This window comes from Podarcis vaucheri (assembly GCF_965113315.1).
Source record: "Podarcis vaucheri genome assembly, chromosome: 5".
NCBI classification, from domain to species: Eukaryota; Metazoa; Chordata; class Lepidosauria; order Squamata; family Lacertidae; genus Podarcis; species Podarcis vaucheri.
The window spans coordinates 43528819-43548645 of record NC_138763.1 but is presented as its reverse complement, the minus strand read 5'-3'; the positions used below and the strand labels follow the sequence as shown (position 1 = coordinate 43548645).

Genomic DNA, 19827 nt, shown 5'->3' with positions numbered 1-19827 from the left:
CTGGAGCCGAAAAATGAGACAAAAATCAAACCGCGCTTCAGGGAGAAGGGAAGCCTGAAGAGAGGAAGTGGCAGCTTTCCTGCATTCTGCCTCAGGGTCTTACTGCCCGCCCTCTCTGTTTTGTTACTGTGTTTGCTCAAACGGAACAAAGAGCAGGGGAAGCCCCTCCCCTCCAGGCAAGAAGAGAGGAAAGCAGAGCGTCCGTCCTTCTATCCTCTCCCTGCTCCGGAGGAACAATGTTTGTGAAGGGAAGAGAGATTACAGGTTCGGCTTAAAATTCTGATTTGACTTCCTGCTTTTTGTTTTTGGAGACACACAGCATTCAAATATGCTTTCTTCCATTTAAAGAGGGAGAGAGAGAGAGAGAGAGCACACGCTGGCTGGCTTGTGTGGGTGGGTGGGGGGAAACTTTTGCCTTCCTTTCCTCACGTTATAGCCCTCTCCTGCATTCTTAGCCTTCTGTGTTTTTCCTTCCCTCCCCACTTAAAATGTGGTTACAAAGCATGGATCCACATGGATCCTCAGGATCTTTGCATTGGGTCACCCCAAATTCACCATCAGAGCACACAGCATGTCCATGGCTACAGCCTGCCCCCCCAAAAAAAAATCACGCACCCACTGTTGCCTGGGGCTGCAATGGTGCAAAAACGTGGTTACAAAGCATGGATCCACATGGATCCTCAGGATCTTTGCATTGGGTCAGCCAAAATTCACCATCAGAGCACATAGCATGTCCATGGCTACAGCCTGTCCCCCCCCAAAAAAAAATCACGCACCCACTGTTGCCTGGGGCTGCAATGGTGCAAAAACATGGTTACAAAGCATGGATCCACATGGATCCTCAGGATCTTTGCATTGGGTCAGCCAAAATTCCCCATCAGAGCACATAGCATGTCCATGACTACAGCCTGTCCCCCCCCCAAAAAAAAATCACGCACCCACTGTTGCCTGGGGCTGCAATGGTGCAAAAACGTGGTTAAAAAGTATGGGTCCACATGGATCCTCAGGATCTTTGCATTGGGTCAGCCAAAATTCACCATCAGAGCACATAGCATGTCCATGGCTACAGCCTGCCCCCCCCCAAAAAAAATCACGCACCCACTGTTGCCTGGGGCTGCAATGGTGCAAAAACGTGGTTACAAAGCATGGATCCACAGGGATTCTCAGGATTTTTGCATTGGGTCACCCCAAATTCACCATCAGATCACATGTCTGTGGCCACAGCATGAAGCACAAAAATGATACGTCCACTGTTTCATTCAGAATATTTTTTCCCTTGTTTTCCTCCTCTAAAAACGATGTGCGTGTTATGGTCAGGTGCGTGTTATAGAGCGAAAAATACGGTATCTGCCCAAACCTTAGTGGCCCTGTTTCACGTGGCCCAGGCAGGTAAAGTGAGGTGAGTAGCACCTTCTTTACAATTTATTCAACACCAGATGAAGATCTTATTCTCCCAGGTTTTTTAAAAAAGAGATTTTAAAATCGGACTTTTTATCTCACTTACTGCATATTTGGGTTTTATGTTGCTTTCTGCTGGAAATGTTTACACTGCAGTTGCGCTGTGATCTTTAATATGGTATTACATCATTTTATCTTTGCGAGCTGCTCAGAGAACTGTTTTATTGGGTCATCAATAAAAATAAACAAATGTATGTGGCTCGTGAGTATGAGGGTGGGTTTTGCTTACACCCACCAGCAAATTGCTTTCTCCTCTTCCATCCTGGACACCATGAAATGAGAAACTAAGAACAGGCTGAAGGCTAAGCAACTGCCATACTTAGAGCCCCCAAAGCAGGAAGGAATGATTCCTCATGTCCTATTGACTGGTGACCCATTAAAAAGCCTTTCCTTGATTCACTTGTTCAAGCCATCTGGAGTTACTCTTGTTTGCAAGCAGAGAAAAAGTGCAACGCCTGCCTTGGGCTGTACTGTGCAGAGTGAGGCATGCTTAACCTCTGATTTTAATGGACTTTTGATATGCCAGACTCCATACAGATCAAGCTGTAGACTGGCAAAGGAACAGTGACTCTATCCCAGCCCTGCTGAAGCTAGGAGACCTCAAAAGAAGAGGCCTGGTTATAGATTAAGGAAACAAAGGGAAGTCAGGCCCAGGCATTGGATTTGTTGGAATAGACCACTTGAACTGTTGCCTTTGTCTATGACCACTTTAACCAGCATCCTTTGCTCCACTCTTATTCCTAGGGTCAGAGATGCCCCAAAGTGTTGGGCGAAGCACCTACCAACAGCATCTGCAGCTTTCAGGGTGCTCAGCAACTGCTTAGAGAAGGCAATGACACCGTGGATGTTCCCAAACAGCCCCTCACAGTCTACCTGTGGCACCTAGGAAGCAAGGGAGTGTGTTGAAGCAAAAGGAAATTGTTGTCACAGAGGACTCTTATTTACAGATAGGCTGCTCCCAAGGACACACCCTGCTCACACGAATGAGCTAGTCCTTGGCAGTTTTCCTTCTCTCTGAAGATACAAAACATTGTGGGAGAACACCAGAGTTCTCCAGGTCTTGATGCCCAGTGACATCCCACTGACATCAGCACTGCCAGCATGAGCACCCGCAGGCTTGAAAGAGGCCCTTCCAGCTCCTAAGCGTCACCTAAATGGGGAACCTGTGGCTCTCCAGAGTCCAACTCCCATCAGTTCCAGCCAGCAGGGCTAATGGTCAGGGATGACAGAAGTATCTGGAGAGCCACAGGTTTGATTTTGATTTAATATTTCTATTCCGCTTTTTGCAAAAACAAATGCTGAGCTCAAAGTGGCTCACAAGAATCACAATAGCAAAACAATAAATAAAAAAACAATAAACCTTACAATCACTGTACTATTAAACAAAGTAACATAAAATAAAGCAAACAGCAACAAATTTATCAACATGGTTAAAACGAATCACTGAAGTTATAGTAATTCAAAATATCAGAAAATATAAAACAACACCATTCATCAAAATGATTAATACAATTCATTAAGGTCATAGATCCTCTATCCTAAACAGTTGTTCTGTGCACCCACCACACCTTCCAGGGAATATCACCCATATCACCCATCAGCACCACCATTTCACACAATATTCTGTTATCTCATTTTTATCCTCCAAGGAGTCCAGGGTGCATATAGCACCCCCTTTCCTCCTCACAACCCTTCGAGGTAGGTTAGGCTGAGAAACAGTATGGTTAGAATTAAAGGCAGATATCTCTGGTTAAGCCCAACCTTCCATATCCAATGGCTCCAAATATTGCTAAGTCACACGCCATCCCTGGCAAAAAAAAAAGTCAACTGAAAGCCCACCATTGGCTGCCACAAACTGGCCACTCCCACCTGTGCCTCCTGCAGCGGCACCAGGACCATCTGCACAGACATCTCAAGGTCCCGGATGTAATCCTGCTCTGTCTGCAGCAGCTCTTCAATGACCTTTGCCCTCTTCTCCAACATCCTTTGCTCTGGGTTAGGAGTGGTGGCTGCAGTGGCCGCAGACTCCAGTGATGCCGGCTGGGAGGAGAGCAGAGTCATTTCTGAAAGAGAAGCAAATGGGATCAGGACAGAGCATCCGAGCCAACAGCTCCTTATAAAGCAGCAGCGGCAAGCTGGAAGTCCATGGGCCAAATCCAGCCTACAGATGACTATCAGCCGGCTTCCTAGTGGATGAAAGAGGCTTTTAGTTCTGGACAGCCTCCTCACTGCTGGCTTCAGGGTAGGAGGAAAGCGCCAGAAACACACGAGCAACAAAACCCACGTTTCCGGCAAGTCTCCCACCTTCTGAGGACAGGGTTTTCCGTCAGTGATGACTAACTGGCTGTGGCACATAATTGAGAGGGGAAAGGGAAATAACTTGCCCCCTTGCCTTTGTGCTAGTTACGGATTTATTGCAATTATATCCCACCTCTTTCTCCAAGGAGCTCAAGGTGGCGTAGGTGGTCCTCTCCCTCCTCATTTAGTAACACAACAAGCCTCTGGTGTAGGTTAGACTGAGAGGCAACGACTGGCCCAAAGTCACCCAGTCTCCCAAGGTCCTGGTCCAACACTCTAACCACTATACCACATTGGCTACACTCTAGGTGAGACAAAGAGGTTATCAAGTTGAATGACCACAGCTGCATGGCCACACATCCCACAAGTCAGGGACACGATATCTGTGGAAGGTACAAGTCTTCCAATAGAGGTATGTCATGATGGAGCCAGTCAGAAGAGAGGCTGCCTAACCAACACATTTTTTTAATGCATGCTTTTATGCCCTACATATTTCTGACTGGGTTAATTGTATTACTTAAGAAGATTGTGCAACAATTGTGGGCTGCTCAGCTAAGATTTTTTTTTTCAATCCAATGCACTGCAGCCACCACAAGGCAAGTAAAACATCTGAGGGAGGGGTTGTGGTTCAGTGGCAGACCACAGACTTCACATGCAATAGGTCCAGGTTAAATCTGTAGCATTTCCAAGTAGGGTGAGAAAGATCCCATCTGAAGCCCGACAAAGCTGTTGCCAGATTGATGGGCCAATGGACTGACATGGTGTGTGTCTGTGTCTGTCTGTATGTGTATATCGTATTTTTCGCTGCGTCTTCGCTCCATAAGACGCACCTAGTTTTTAGAGGGGGAATGCAAGGGGGGGGGAATTATTTAAAGGGAGCGCTGAGCAGAGCCTGTATGCATCCCAGGCTCTGCTCAGTGCTCCCTTTCACTGACGGGCTGCCCTTCTCCCTCCTTGGAGAAAAGCCCCCAAGAGCCGCACACATGCTCCGCACGGCTCTTTAAAAGGAGCGCAGCTCTTGGGAGCTTTTCCGGGATGTGGGGGAAGGGACTGAGGGGCTAAGCCAGAAGCTAGAACAGCAAGAGGGAGTGCTGTGCAGCGATCCCTCTCATTATTCTGGCTTCTGGGATTGCTGCGCAGCCTGCATTCGCTCCATAAGATGCACACACATTTCCCCTTACTTTTTAGGAGGGAAAAAATGTGTCTTATAGAGCGAAAAATACAGTACCTATTAACACACATACATATATACGTATGTGAGAGAGAGCTTATTTTGTTCCCAACATTTGAGGTAATTTGAAAAAGGTTTTAAAAACAATACATGCTCCGCCCTCATACAACATTTCAGTCACCCCATGCTACATCAGTTGTAAACAAACTATTATAAGAGCAATAGGCAGGAGTTTGCAATGTATGTCATACAAAAAAAGGTGTGAGAAAAAGATCAGAACTCCTCACAACCCAATCCTTTGATTCAGAGGCGAGGTACACAAAGTTCAACAGGCATTGCTCTCAACGAAGCACACATAAGTTTGAACCCTCAGGCTCAAAAAGGAGGATTAAGGCTGCAATCTTATACCCACTTAGCTTGCAATATATATGCCTCAGTGAACTCAGTAGGACTTACTTTTGAGTACACATGTATACGATTGCACTGTAAGAGAATAAGGTTTCATTCTGAAGAATACAAAGTTCATTTTAAGCCTTTCCACTTAAGCACTGCATTGGCATAGGAAGACTGGAAAAAGAAAATACACTAAGGAGCTTATTCATTTCTTCATATCACTCTAGAATGATACAATACACCAGTTATAAATTAAATTAGTACATGGTATCTCTCAGACGCAGCTGACCTATGGAACTGTCTGCCACCAGAAGGCACAATCACCAACAGTAGCAACAGACAAAACTGAATTTGTAAAGGATCCAAGCAAGCTAACAAAAAATTCAAAACATTGAGAGCTATAATAATTAGAGCAAATGCTCGCCACATATTCACAGGCAGAGTTGTTCACCTGTCACTTTAAGCTATAGGGCAGGGGTAGGCAAACTAAGGCCCGGGGGCCGGATGTGGCCCAACTACCTTCTCAATCCGGCCTGACGGAATCAGTGTGTTTTTACATGAGTAGAACGTGTCCTTTTATTTCAAATGCATCTCTGGGTTATTTGTGGGGCATAGCAATTCATTCCCCCCCCCCAAATATAGCCCGACCCCCCACAAGGTCTGAGGGATGGTGGACCGGCCCATGGCTGAAAAAGGTTGCTGACCCCTGCTATAGGGGTCATGATTTATTAGGGGAAAGAATGTTCCTGATTCTTTCACATGCCCATGGACTGGAATCAGGTACTTTAAGACTGCCGTTCTATACACACTCACCTGTGAGTCCCAGGGAACTCCAGGGGGCTTACCTCTGAACAGACAAGCACAGCATCCTACTGTAAAAGCACAAGCGGAAGGCATACAAAGCTCCTTGAAGCAACTGGCTCATTATTTGCCCTGCTGGGGGACAGGAAATGGAGCTGGCAGGGTCTTCGGTTTGATCCAGTAAAACTAAAATTGTGTTTACTACTGCAAGACTCGACACACCACTGTTGTCTAGGAGACTTGAGAGAATGGGCAACGCGAGATCCTATCCTTTTTTTTTGCAACCATCTGCTAAGCCAGAAGACATCCCCAGCCCCCAAATCACTTGGCGTGCCTTGCCAGATTTTTAAACAAAGGTCCACACGTCCACTGGAAGGGGAGGGGGAGCTACTAGCCACTCTTAGAACCACGCGATGGGGAAGGGTTAGGAAAAGCGCAAGTTAAGGAGGAATTGGAGCAATCCTTTCATTCCACAATAGCAATGAAGTCCGTAGTAGCAGTAGAACAACAACAGCAACGGGAGTTCTGTACACAAAAGCACTGCCGGGTGAACTTTCGACAGCTAGAGCCCACTTTGGCAGGGACACAAAGCGCTCGGGAAGGCGATAGGCGTCGATCAGGAAACAAGAGGGGGGAGTTATGCAGAGTGAAAACCGTGCAAGAGCTCAAGCTCTTGCCGCCGGCTGCGGACTCGCGGCGAACTCGAGGGGCAGCATTCCACGCCGCGTCCGTGGGGCGAAGGCTGCGACTTCTCTCCCCGCGGCGGCAGGAGAGAGGGGAGAAGAGGGGGCGTGGCTCAGGGTAAGAGCCGTCCAAGCAGGTGCGGGAGAAAGAGGATCGGTTCCGATCCAGCACCGCGCAGGATAAGAGCAGCAGCTGGGGAGGGATCGAGAGGGGGACCCTCAAAAGTTAACCCATCTCCGACCCCTGCCCGCCAGTCCCTCCACAAATTCCTCACCAAGCCGAGCTCAGAAGTCATTCCCCGGCCCCACCTGCTACTGCTGCTGCTGCTGCGGCTCCAGATGGGGGCCCATCACGTACGCAACCGGCAGGGTAGGCGGACGAAGCTGACCCCAGCCAGCCCAGCCCCCGGCCCCCGGCCCTCGGGGTATTAGCATCTCAATGGTCTTAAGGGAAGGAGCGGCCACCCGGGGTCGAGCAGAGCCAAACCCCGGCTCTGGGAATCCGGAGTGGAGGAGGAGCCTCCCTCCTTTTTTGCAAAGGCGCCTCCCCAGTCTGGCTACCCCGCTCCGGATTGCGCTCGTAAAGTCCCCCCGGCTGGTTCTTGGCGCAAAGTCTGCTGCGGTCAGAGCGAGGAGGCCAGCCTGCTAGGCAGCTGAGCTGTTGCGCCGAGGGAAAGGGGAGGACGCAGGAGAAAAGGGACCAGGTGCCAGGCAGGTCCTTGCACAGCTCAGCACCCCTGGGACCGCAAGGGAAAGCTAAAAAAGGAGAGCGGTAGGAGGAGGCGGCCGGGAAATTGGCGGCAGCAGCAGCAGCAGGAGGAAAACAGCGCCGCCCATACCTGCGTCTTCGTGACCCACTGCCGTCTTTGCCCTTCCATGCAATCACGGCCAAATCTGGGGCACAACGAGGGCGTGGCTGCCTGCCCGGGAGGCGACAATAGCAGCCCTCTTCCCAGGGCGAATCGAATCGGAACTGGGAAGAGGCGACTAAAACAGGTGCCCATCCAGTCTGGCGCAGCTCGTGGAAGTTCGGGCAGGGCAGAGCCGGCTCCTGGTTTTCTATCTCACCTGCTGTTGTCTTGACTCCGGCCGGCCCCCTGGCTCAGGTTCACAGGCTGATTCCTGGGGCCCAGCAACCCCCAGGCCTGGCATTTCCCAGGCATTTGCTCTTTTTTTAAAGGGAAAACATCCAGCAGACTCTTCCTCTCCCCGCAGCATTCCTTTGTGACCCATCAGCTCCAACCACCGCGCAGAGAGAGAGAGAGGCACTTGTGCAATGTTTGGTTAGGCAAACAAGCAATTCACAATACAGTAGTAAGCAGGGATGCCAACGGAAGGCATGCATTTCCCTCTGTGGCTGCTGAAGAAAACTTTATCAAACAGAACAAGCTTTCCCTCTTCCCTCCAATTAACTCCTTCCATGTACGCATATATGTTGACCCCCCCCCCCACCTGCAGAACAGGCACTTCTCAACAGCGATATATCGCCCTCCCTGAATTCAAAGAGACGGTGTACTTTTGCTTGTCCATATGAGATAAAGATGTTCCATTGCCTCTGCGTTTAAACTGGTCTTAAAAAACAACATGCATTTATTCTCAACAGTTTACAGGAGGTAAACAAATAAAGCCAACCCCAGTGGGCACACTATCAGCTGGCACAATGAACAGGGTTGACGTCCCCCTCCCTGATCTGGGTGCCACATCTCACAATTCTGTTAGCGTGAGCTGAATTTTGATGAGCTGAGCCCATCTCTGTGTCACTGGCTGGGCTGTTGTTCTCCCTGGGCTGGAAGCTGATCAGCATGCATTTTAAGTCCCACTCCCACTGCCTGTGTGACAAACACTGTTCTTGGCAGAGGAACAAACATGCATGCCCTTTCAGCCACAAGCCTGCTGTGCATAGTGAGGCAGCCCAAAATGCTAATGCGTCATTCCACAATAGTATGACAAAGGGCTGGAAGAAGGCCATCCCAAAAGGGCAGAATTCGCAAGGCACTGAGGCATCACAGTGCTACAGTGTGCTTTACACAAGCGCATTGTTCATCCATGGACTGCTCCTCACTTGCTCAGAAACTCGCTTACCTGCACCAAACCTTGCATATCCCACCACTCCTGGGCCTGTTTCCGTAGCTTCAAAATAAGGGGTCGAGATACTAAGTCTGAAGATTTGCACCCTGCCTTTCAATAAAACAGTTCTCAAGGTGGCTTACAACAGGTTGCAATAATACACATGTGCTCCCAAGCTCACACAACCCAGCAGCCCTTGGGCTGATAGATGGGACCAGAGCGGGCTGCTCTTTGGTTCTGTAGTCCCAGAGGCCTTGTGATATCTGGGCTCTTCGCCTGGGAGGCACTAAATTCCATCCAGAGTTGCAGCCCCTCCATCATGCTTCTCTGGTACAGTTACTATCTGCATGATAAGATCAGTGCTAGCTCTCCAGCAATAGCTAAACCTGTTCTCTACATCTGGGCGCTCGTAGGAGGCAGATAGGCAAAATAACTCTGTGCACCAAAAGGTCCTCAGGAAGATTTTCAGTAGCTGTGGAGGAAGAGCCACAATCCTCTCCTCAAAAGGGCCCAGGGACATTGACATAGAATCATAGAATTGTAGAGTTGGAAGGGATCTTGAGGACCATTCTAGTCCGACTGCCTGCAATGCAGCAATATGCAGCTGTTCCTTATGGGGATCGAACCTGCAATCTTGGCATTATCAGCACAACACTCTAATCAACTGAACTTTCCAGGGTTAGTGGCTGGCTCAGGGAGCCCAAACCCCAGGTATTTTACAGCAGGCTGCATCTCTCCTGTCCTCTCCCCTCTTAAAAACTTACTTATAGAGTAGCTGGGGTGTGTAGCAGAGGACAGTAATGGTGAGACTCCAGCCACTCACTTCCTTAATTTTACTGTACATATAAATGTGTACAAATTTGTGTTACGGGCCTATGCCTTACACTATAAGTGCCTAGCAATAACCTGGGTGCATGTGTGTCAATGCCACACATAGAACTGCAGGATTTCTCCTTCCAAGCCCCAAGATATTTCACATGTTCAAGAGGGAGAGCACACCTCCAAGTTGCCTTTCATCTGGCTGACTGGTGCCTTTGATGGCTGTATGACAGGGTGCTTCTGAGCTATCACTATTTTTGGACAGGATTCAATCACATACTGTGCAACAAAACCCCTTCCCCCGAAGAGCAGACTTGCGATAAGCAAAGTGACAGAAACATGAGCTGGAAAGCATGGACAAGCGTGGATGTTGCTTGATACAACATCATCTAACCTCCCTGTGAATAAATCAGAATGGAGAGCCAACATCGTCTAGTCTCCTTGCAAATCAGGATGCATGCTTAATAAACAGATGCAGTTTTGCTCATCATTGCACAATATATTTCCTTGATGGCACAGGTATCTTGCCAGAAAACAAGGCAGCAGAAAACAAAGCAGATCCCTTTTACCGGAAGAACCTAGGAAAGATTTCACTGGCTAAACAAAAAGCTGATGGAGTCTCCTGGCCCAGACAAGAACATGTTGCCTTTGGGGGTGGGGAGCACAAACAGGGCTCCTCAGAGGCCCAAGCAGGAGCAGCCCCCTGTTGTTGCTGCCTCAGCCACTGACTGACTGCCCTGCCCACCCTCTTCTCACTCACCTCCCTCCTTTTTTCAAGCATCCAATAGCAGGTGCATTGTTTGCGAAATCCAGGCCAAGAAGGTGTGGCCGCTGCTGGAATGCGCAATGAGGCTGTGTGGTGCGTAAATACCCAGAAACAACGTGGCAGCCCAGCACAGTAACCGCTGCTGCCTCTGCAGAAAGTAATTCCCAGGGCATCTGGCCAGCACATGGAAACCATGACCCAGAGGACAGAGGACATTCCATTGGTGTGACACACAAGCTGCCGCCATTTCCAAATGAAAGCAAGTTTCTGTTTCAGACTTCGCTGCTTTGTTGCCTTGCAGCAGTGGAGCAAAATAGAAGAGAAAGCAAAAAACAAAAACAGCATCAGGAGATTACAGTGGGAGGCATGTAGAAGAACTAGACAATTGATAAATAGCTGAAGCTGGCACCCTGGTCTGTGACTCAAGAGCCTCCTGCCTCAGATACTGGGGTAATAAATTCATGAGAGCATATGTGGGACCTGGAACGAAAGAAGGCTCTCCAAAATGCCCCAGGGTTCCAAACAGCCAGGCACACCCCTTTCCAGAATATTCTGTTCTGTCACCCACTCCCTCTTCTTCCCTGCACCAAGTCAGACAGTCCTCACCATCCACATTCAGGAAGGAAGTTCACCTCCTGATGTCACTGCCCTCAAACACCCAGCCTCAGTCAGCATGGCGAACCACTGGGGATTATGGGAAGTTCAGCCACACCTGGAAGGCCTCAGGTTCACTCCAAATCTCCTGACGACTCCTCCCAGCAGCTTCATGTAGATGTTCAAAGCCAAGAGGGACACAAAGGCTGGAATTCTCAAAATAAGTACCGCTGGGCAGAGCAGCAGTCACTCAACACTATCATCTGGGACCTGCCTGATAAGTAGAAACAGAACCACAGCAAAGTATGCCTCCAGTTCCCAATCTTGTCAGACAGCCCATGAGCCAGATAATTAAAAACAACCCCAAAGTCCAATGTAAGTGGTCTCTGAAAGCAGCTGAGAGATGGAGAGGAATCAACAGTCTTATTCCCTCTGTCTATTTCTAAGCCTAGAAGATCCACCAAAATGACCAAGGAGATTTCAGGACCAAACGTGGACTTAGTTATTTATTACATTTGTATCTTGCCCTTCCTCCCCAAGGAGCTCTGAGTGGCAAACATTAGTAACCTTGAAATCAGTAACTGCACTTTATTGGTTTTAAATGTTTCCAGATATTCAAAATGTTTTGGGTGTTTTTAACTGTTTTGCAATGTTTGAAATGCATTAGGGAGGGGGTTCCACAAAAGGGGAATGACCACCAAAAGGCCCTGCATGGGTCAACTGGAAGCCATCGGAGATGGGAAGCCTCTTCCCTGTCAATGGGCTGCATTCCCTCAGGTGACATCTGTCAGGGGCTTTAACTGGTAGTGTGTAGGGGCACAACCAAAGGTGGGTGGGGCACCTGTTCATTCTCTCTCTCTGCCACTCCTTTTCCCCATTACCCACTCTTCTTGCCACTTACATGAAATTAAGCCGGGGGTCACAGGTTGCCCACGCTTGCTCTAGATAACCAGTTTCATCCAAAAACTCATGGACCTAAATGACACAACACAATCACCTTACGGCAACTCTGAAACTCACTGAGTTATTCATGTCATGGAGAGTTGAATCATTAAAAAAACAAGGAAAAAGTTCCAGGTGGCATAACTGGTAGATTGCTGATATGCTTCATGGTGTATCATGACAACAAGGTTTGATATTGTCCCCTATGTTTTTCAACATCTGGGTGAATCACCCCAACTTATTCATAGGCTATGTCCACATTCTCAGCTGGCTTCGACTGACATTAAACACTGAGCACTAACCAAAGCCCTGAGCACTTCCTGCACCATTATGTTTATGAGTTTGGTTGCCTTGATTACTGTGAACAGGTCTATCACCAGACAGCTAAAACAGGGCTAGGGAACACATGGACCTCCAGATGTTATTAGACTCTCATCAGACCCAATAGGTAGGAATAATAGTTGTTGTTGAACAACATTTGGAGGGTCACAGGTTCACTACCCCTGAACCTAATGGATAGTCAGGGACTTTCAACAAAAGAATGTTCCTTGTCGACTGGAAGCTCTCTCCTCAGACTTGGGAAGGGGAGACCCTTCTGAGAGTGGGAGAAGCAATGTCTGAATATGGGAAAGACAAAGTCAGTTAAAGCTGGAGTTCAGCTGGATGGGAAACTACTGTGAAAGCTGCAGGGGTCCACACATTTGTTCTTGGAGCCTGATGCGGGATTAGTAGTTGGGCAGCCTGTTTTGAGGAGCCTGCTTCTCTGTTTACAAAACCTGTGCTTGTATATTAGTATATAAAGAGATCACAGACAGAATAAGCCTCCAAAGAAAACTAAACCCTGTAACCTTGCCTCTGGATTTCTGATTTGTTTCAGGAAGTGAGAGAACTTAGCATTATACTTAAGCATTATATTCATTAACCTCTTTGGGCCTTTTGTAGCCAGGCTGGACTAGTGAAGTGTTACAGAAAAATATAAACAATGCGGAGCCAGATGGACAGACAGCTAAGGAAGGATTAAACTTTAGTTGAGAAAAGATTAAAACCGCCAACTTCCACTAGCTAGTCTAGCAAGGACCGATAAGGGCTGCACCCATTTGCTCACGGGGAGAACCAATCACAATTTCTGCATTTTTCCTCCAGCAACGGATGACTAAGAAGTGCCTAAACACTTTGCAAACATCGGAAGGGCGAGAACTGTACTTCAGGCTGCAGATACCAAGCTGCTTGCTTAAAGAAAATCGGTGGCATGGCAGGGAAAAGCCAAAGGGAAGGCTAGCTAGATATGCAGTGCTCCTCACAATGGGATATGCCTAGCATGAAGCCTAGAGGGCTGTATATAGAGCAGAGCCAGCACTGGTGCAGCAGCAGCAGCAGCAGCTACATTTTCTCTCCTCCCCCCCCCATGTGCCCTCCAATTTTTCTCCAGTGCCCCTCAACCTTCCAGAGCTGAGTTGGGGGGGGGGTGCGCTGCAGGGGAGATGAGAGATGGGGAAAGTTCAGTTCTGCTAGTGTAGCCCTTGCACTCTGTGCATCCTGCCATGGTTCTGATACCTCAAGCATGCAGCATATGTATGTGAGCCCTCAACAAAATGCATGACATGGCAAATCTTGGCAAGGAGGCTGGCCTCTGCCTTTTTGTAGCCTGAAGCCAGGGCTGAGGTCATCATGCAGCCTGAAGCTAGTTTTCTGACTACTTTCTGAATATAACTGATCCATCAAAGCAGAGACAGAGATGGAGAAGATGGGCTGCTGACAGGCAAGACCACCAATTCCCTTTTGAAGAATTTCTTTCTAAGCAAGACAGGACACAAGCCCTTTCCTCCTGGCTTTTTTAAAGGCATACACAAACTTTTAAGAAACAAACAAACAAAAAACAGACTTAGCATGGATTTTTCTCCCACTGAGCCAGGCTGGCGTCCCTCCTGCATTCATAAAGCAATTGATAGGCAGACATATCAGCAACTCGAACACTGATTCAGTCATTGGCATGGTACCAAATGAGGGATGCATCTATTTCTTGTCTGTGTCTGTAGCACATATTTTTTCACAAGTCTGTCCCATTTCCATGTCAATCTGTGATGATGATGATGATTTTTACACACAAAAATGTGCATTATTTCTGAATGCATTCCCCTCACAAAATAGGTATTTTAGTACACATTCCACCTTAAAATGCATGCTTCACTATGTATTTTATCCAGAATCAGAGGACTGCATCATGGAATTTTGAGAAATGCAATAAAACAGAAGAATTGTATTATCTACCTATGGAAGTGCAAGTCAGAATTTGTTTGTTTCAAAATGCAGAAGAAATGACACCCTGAGACCTCCTTACTTGCATCTCTTCCTCCTGTGTTTCCAGTGAGGCTATTTGCCTTTATTTTTGCTAAAGCATCTTTTGTATATTTATGCAATTAAAACTACATTTCCCTTGTAACTCTCACCAGCCTCCCCATTTTTTAAAAGCTGAAAAGCTGCTCCAGGAAGGGAATTACGGGAAGGTGGGCTTGTGAGGTCATAAGTTCCAGCTAATTAGCAAAATGCCCACCCAGCTCTTGCAGCAACTGAGCTTAATCCTGGAGAGAAGATTGTACAAGATTGAACAAAATGTATTGAGTAAGCTTCACACTGTCCAAATGATGTGCATTTGAGTGTACTCTTTGGGTTCTCACAACCAAGCACCATCATCTATGGCACCTAAACTAGGATCCCTGCAGCCTGATTAGGTCTTTGTAACATGACCAGCTCTCCTCAATTGCTCAGATCAGCAGGGAAAGGTGCATTATACAAATGTAACTTAATCAGCAAGACAGACAGACTCGCCATGTAAATAGCCACTTATGTCACTTATCCACTGTGTTTCTCTCAGTGAGCACACATAACATTTGGAGGCTAAATACATACCAGGAAGCTGTAGTCAGCTATGGCTCCCCAAAGTGTATCCAACCCACATGTTTACATACAGCATTAATCAAGCCTGGGCACCAGACATTCAGCAGTCTTGTTTTCTACATATTTGTTCAGTGGGAGGGTTCAATGGATGGGGGAAAAGAGATATTTGACAAGTGTGGGAAACCTTTGACCCTCCAGATGTCACTGAACTGCAGTTCTCATCATCCCTGGTCATTGGCCATGCTAGTTGGACCTGATGGGAGTTGAAGTTCAGCAACATCTGGAGGGCCAAAAGTTCCTTAAGCTTGGCTTAGGGACTTAAGTTTTCCGGCATCCTTATTTGCACTGCTCTAATTAGTGTATTGCAGACTCTCTTGTAAGTGTGTCTGTTTTCTGAAGGATGTCAGGAGTCAAAGTTCATGTGGTTAAGTGGTACCCAGCCCTGCCCGGACCAAAGGTGCATATGACAGGTCTACTCTACAGCGTCTGCAGCATATCAAACAAATGCCACATATTATTGCATCCACCAACCATACACAGAATCTCCACGCTGTTTACTGTGGGTTCCTTATCTGCTGAGCTCAGCACCAGCCACCGGACTCCATCTGCAGCCCCCTCTTCCCTGCTACAGCCACCGGCTTTACTCCCTAGAGATTCTCCAGGATAGCAAGGTCTGTGCTTATTCTGCAAAGTACAGAATTTGGTTTGGCCACCAAATTTAACACCCTGATTACTTCCACCATCCTTTAAAGTTAGGTTTTTTGGAAAGGCATTTTCTAGACATTAAGGCTGCTAAAAATAAATTTTCCTGTGCCTGAACAGAGGGAAGGAGCATCAAGTAAAACTTTAAGTAGTCAGTGACTGGGACTTCTATGTCCTTCATTTTCAGAAGTTGTTGTTGTTGTTGTCGTTGTCTCAAAGCTTTCTGCAAAATAGTACTAACAAACACATCCCACCCACTGGAAGAGGCCACAGACATCTAAAGTCCTGCAAAGGCAAGGTTAAAGGTCCAGGTAAAAACAAACTTTTTATCTGTAGCTATTTAGCACTCCCCACCGACTAGCAGAAGCATTATAAATGAGCCCCAATAAGTAAAGTTGCTTAATATGTATACAGTTGCATGCAAAATTCAGTTTTTTAAATCTGGGATTTCAGCTGAATTTGGGATATCTTAGCTCAGATTTCTTGTTTATTAGTACAGATTATCAATTGCCTGATGACAACTACCGGTAATTCTGCTTTCCCTTTTCTAGCCCAGGGTCCAGCTGATGACAATGCTGCAGGAACACTGAGCAGCAGAGGCTCCCACTAGCAGCAGCAGCAGCAGCAGCAGCAGCAGTCAACAAGTCTGCGCCACCAGTTTCCCACTGTGCCAAGTTTTGTCTTGCTACTCTAAAGGCCAAAAGGAGTCTGCTGGGGAGGGCGACGGATGTGCAAACCCAGAGGGAAAGAACCTCCCTTTTGCTAAAGTTAAGCACTATGCACGCTGATGGTGCTATAATAGCAACAACACTCCACATACACCCCACATTTCAGCATAATTGCTGAAGAACACAACTGGGTGGTTCCTGCTGCTTTTGAACACAGGAAAAAACAATAACCTTGCTTGACCTGAGGCAACTTCCACAGAAGCTGTAAAGATGCTGCTAGCTTGAGATGCAGAGTAGAACCCGACAGAAAATGTGCCCCACTGCAATTCAGTCACCTTTCATAAGGAACACAAACTAACCACACCAAAATGAGGAAGGGCTGTAGTTCAGGGGTAGAGTATCTCTTGTGCATGGAGGAAGTCCCAGGCTCAGTCCACAACATCTCCATCTAAGGCTGGGAGAGATCCATGCCTGAAATCTTACAGAGCTGCAGCTGGTCAGTAGAGAATACTGAGCTGGATGGACCCAATGGTCTGATTCAGCAGAAGGCAGCTTTCCATGCTCCAGAAATGGCTAGCCCAAATATGCAAGAGTTACTGCAAAGCCTGTAAGCCACTCCTACTAGGGCAAGTGCAAACATGGCAACCACAGCACTGAGAAACCAAGGGACACTAAAGCAAGACCTCTTGCAGCAAGTGTCCCACTCGGACATATTCTGCACTTTCCTGGAATTGCACACGAGTGTCACTCCACAAAATTCAAGGAAAGTGCACAATCCGCCCCTTGGTTTCTCAGTGCTGTGCGGCCATGTTTGCACTTGCCCTAGTAGGAGCAGCTTACAAGCTTTGCAGTAACTCTTGCACCACATAACAGCATAACAGAGCTGCAAAGGCTGGTTTCAAAGAGCTGCCTAGGATCGAACCCTGTGCTTGAAACCTGAGCATCTAGGAAGCCAGGCTCACACCTGGGCAGGGAGCCCCTGGCAGGGCAACAGCGCATTGCAAACCTAACAAAACGGCACAAACATTCCTGGCATAAGGGACTTGACTGGCAAATGCCCAGCCCAAGAGGGGAAAAACAAGGCACAGCCACAAAGGAGAGCCTAAGGAGAAGGCTGTCAATTAGCACACACTGAGAAAACAACAATTAACCTTCATAATATCCCAGATGATTGACATAACAGGTGTTTTCTTTGCAAGTGCTGCTGTAGGGAAGGGCTGTAGCTCAATGGCAGGACACCTGCAGAAGATCTCAGGTTCAATCCTCGACATCTCCAGGTAGGGATGGGCAAGATCCCTCCCTGCAACCCTGGAGAGCCACTGCTGGTCAGTGTGGACCAATGGCCTGATACCATACAAGGCAGCTGGCTGTGATCCAAAGCCCTGCTGTTCACATGGGGCTGGCTGACCGGAAAAGGTGTGGAAAGCCAAGCACAGGTAGCCTTATCACCACCACACCTTTCCCTGTCCAACCTACCTTGCTTTTCTTTGACGTGGTGCCTCAAGGCGCTGGGAGCCGTGCGCCGGTACAAGCTGTTCCGCTGCCAGGCTTCACCCTCCCAGTCCAGGCTCCAGTCTGACCGCCCTGTGCGTGTCCTTGGACATACACCTCTCCACACCTGCAGTCCCGGTGCTCCAGACTGGCCAGTCACAGTTTCCGCTGCGCCAGAGTCCTCGTCCACCACATTACGTGGCTTGGCCATTTCACAGGCAGGTGCCAACCCCACACTGCTGAGCTCGCATCCTAACGGCCAGGACACTTGGTCTTTTGGACCGGCAGAGATGTTTCTACAATCCACAGTGGTGTTCTCAAATGTCCTCCCATAATTCTGGGCATCGTGAAGGAGGTCTCCATGCAGCACATGCCGCCTCTCCTCCTCCTCCTCTTCCTCTTGACATTTCCGATGTGTTCTGCTGTGCTCCACGTACCTGTCACCTGCCTTCTTAAAGTCCGCATCCAAGCGTTGGTCAGCTGTGCACCAACCATCTCCCTTCCCATAGTCATCGTCGCTGCCACTTTGTCTCCAGTTGTTTGCACCCCAAGCATCCACATTCCTCAAGGCTTTGATGCCAGCGTCCACGTAAAAGCCATCTTGATACCAGCTATAGGGCTTCCTGCAGGCTGCTCGGGTGGCTTTCTCACTGTCTGTGTAGTAGCCAGCTTCTTCTAGGTGACCATTGCCTACTGCCTCGTGCTCCTTGTACAGCTTGTTCCTGGTTCTCCTCCTCCGGTCGGTATATTGTCCACCTTCCTCCCCACAGTCCCTGCAGACTCTGGCCATTTCGTGGTCTCTGTACCAGATCTCCCCCTTCCTGAAGTGACCACAGGCTCTGCCCACTGGCCTGGTGGTGCCATACAGTTCTCCGCTCCTGCGCTTGTTGTCCCAGTCACAATCACCGTTCTGGCCAGTTCCTCTGGCACCATCTCCTTTCCTGGCGGTGGAATTGTAGTCCTCATACTCCCAGCTGGGGAACCAGAGGCTCCTTGCCTCGGGGTAGGTGCACATGTTCCTCTTGGCGTGCCCCCACCCCCTTCGCCAGGGTTCAGCTTCTTGGCGACATCTACCCCCCCCCACCTCTCCCCACACCTCACCCTGGGACTCTGCTGACTAAACACCAGCGACAGAGAAGCAGCATAACCTTCGTACCCAATAGGCAGCAAGTCCAGACAGCCTCACCCACCTGCTGGCAAGTAATGAATAACCAGAGTCCCACAGATGAGAGCTGTGGATTGGACAAGTTCCCTGCCCAAACCGGCTTCTCTGCTTTCCAACGCTGAAGGCAGCAGCCAGTGACCTCTCTCTCCCTCCCTCCCTCCCTCTTAGGGCTCCTTAACACAGGGAAACAGAAAGACTGTGGCTTAAGTGGCCACACCCCAGGAGTGCTTCCCTGGGGCAAAGGAAAAGGGGGATATGCACGGCACTGGGGAACTATAGGCTGGACCCTCCTGGGCTATCTCTGATCTGCTTGTGGGAGAAACAAAGCCATCCTTGGTTTTTAAAGGTAGTGCTCTGTGTTTTACTGCTTTATTTTCTGTATGGTTTATTTTTATGGACACCACTTAGAAATGCTAAGGATTAAATGGTGCATGGATACCTTAAATAAATAAAACCAATAAATATACAGCCAACTTGTATATAAATAAAATCAATATATGTATATACAGCCACCCTGGGTCGCTCAAGAATGCACAAAGACGCACACAATTTAAAGCTGTTCTGATTCCACACATACATCACAAGACTGTATTGTTTGATCCGTGAGAGCCTGGAGAAACCAATGGTTTTAGAGCCCCAGGCTCTAAGAGGGATCACATTTCAGGTCAAAAGTATTTGCCCCTAGTCAAGAAACTATTTCACAGATTCAGTCCCGGTAACTTGAGAAATATACTGCAAGCATCTAGGAATTTGCATGAGAAATATTAAGCTCAAGGGACAAAAAAGCTAGTCCAGCAGACTTCAACAGCTTCTGCAGGAACCTGGTAGCCTCAGCAACCAATAGTTTTCATTCCAAAAGAATGCAGAGAAAAACCTGAAACCATGTTGGCAGTTTTTGCTAATTAGAGAAAAGG

General features: G+C 48.1%; 1 protein-coding gene across 2 annotated transcripts in view; it reads right to left on the bottom strand.

The window, feature by feature from the left end:
• DNMBP (dynamin binding protein) overlaps positions 1 to 19827 on the bottom strand; it is a 50757-nt gene that overhangs the window by 8473 nt on the left and 22457 nt on the right. Inside the window, exons 1-3 of one of the 2 annotated variants that reach the window (XM_082224962.1) lie at positions 17734 to 18806; positions 3328 to 3521; positions 2241 to 2340 (exon numbers count right to left, since the gene is read on the bottom strand). In XM_082224962.1, coding sequence (XP_082081088.1) covers positions 2241 to 2340; positions 3328 to 3521; positions 17734 to 18763 — 1324 coding nt within the window. In that variant the 5' untranslated portion in view covers positions 18764 to 18806. Of the gene's footprint in view, positions 1 to 2240; positions 2341 to 3327; positions 3522 to 17733; positions 18807 to 19827 lie in introns of those variants that run through there. The other variant, XM_082224961.1, reaches the window with a different exon arrangement.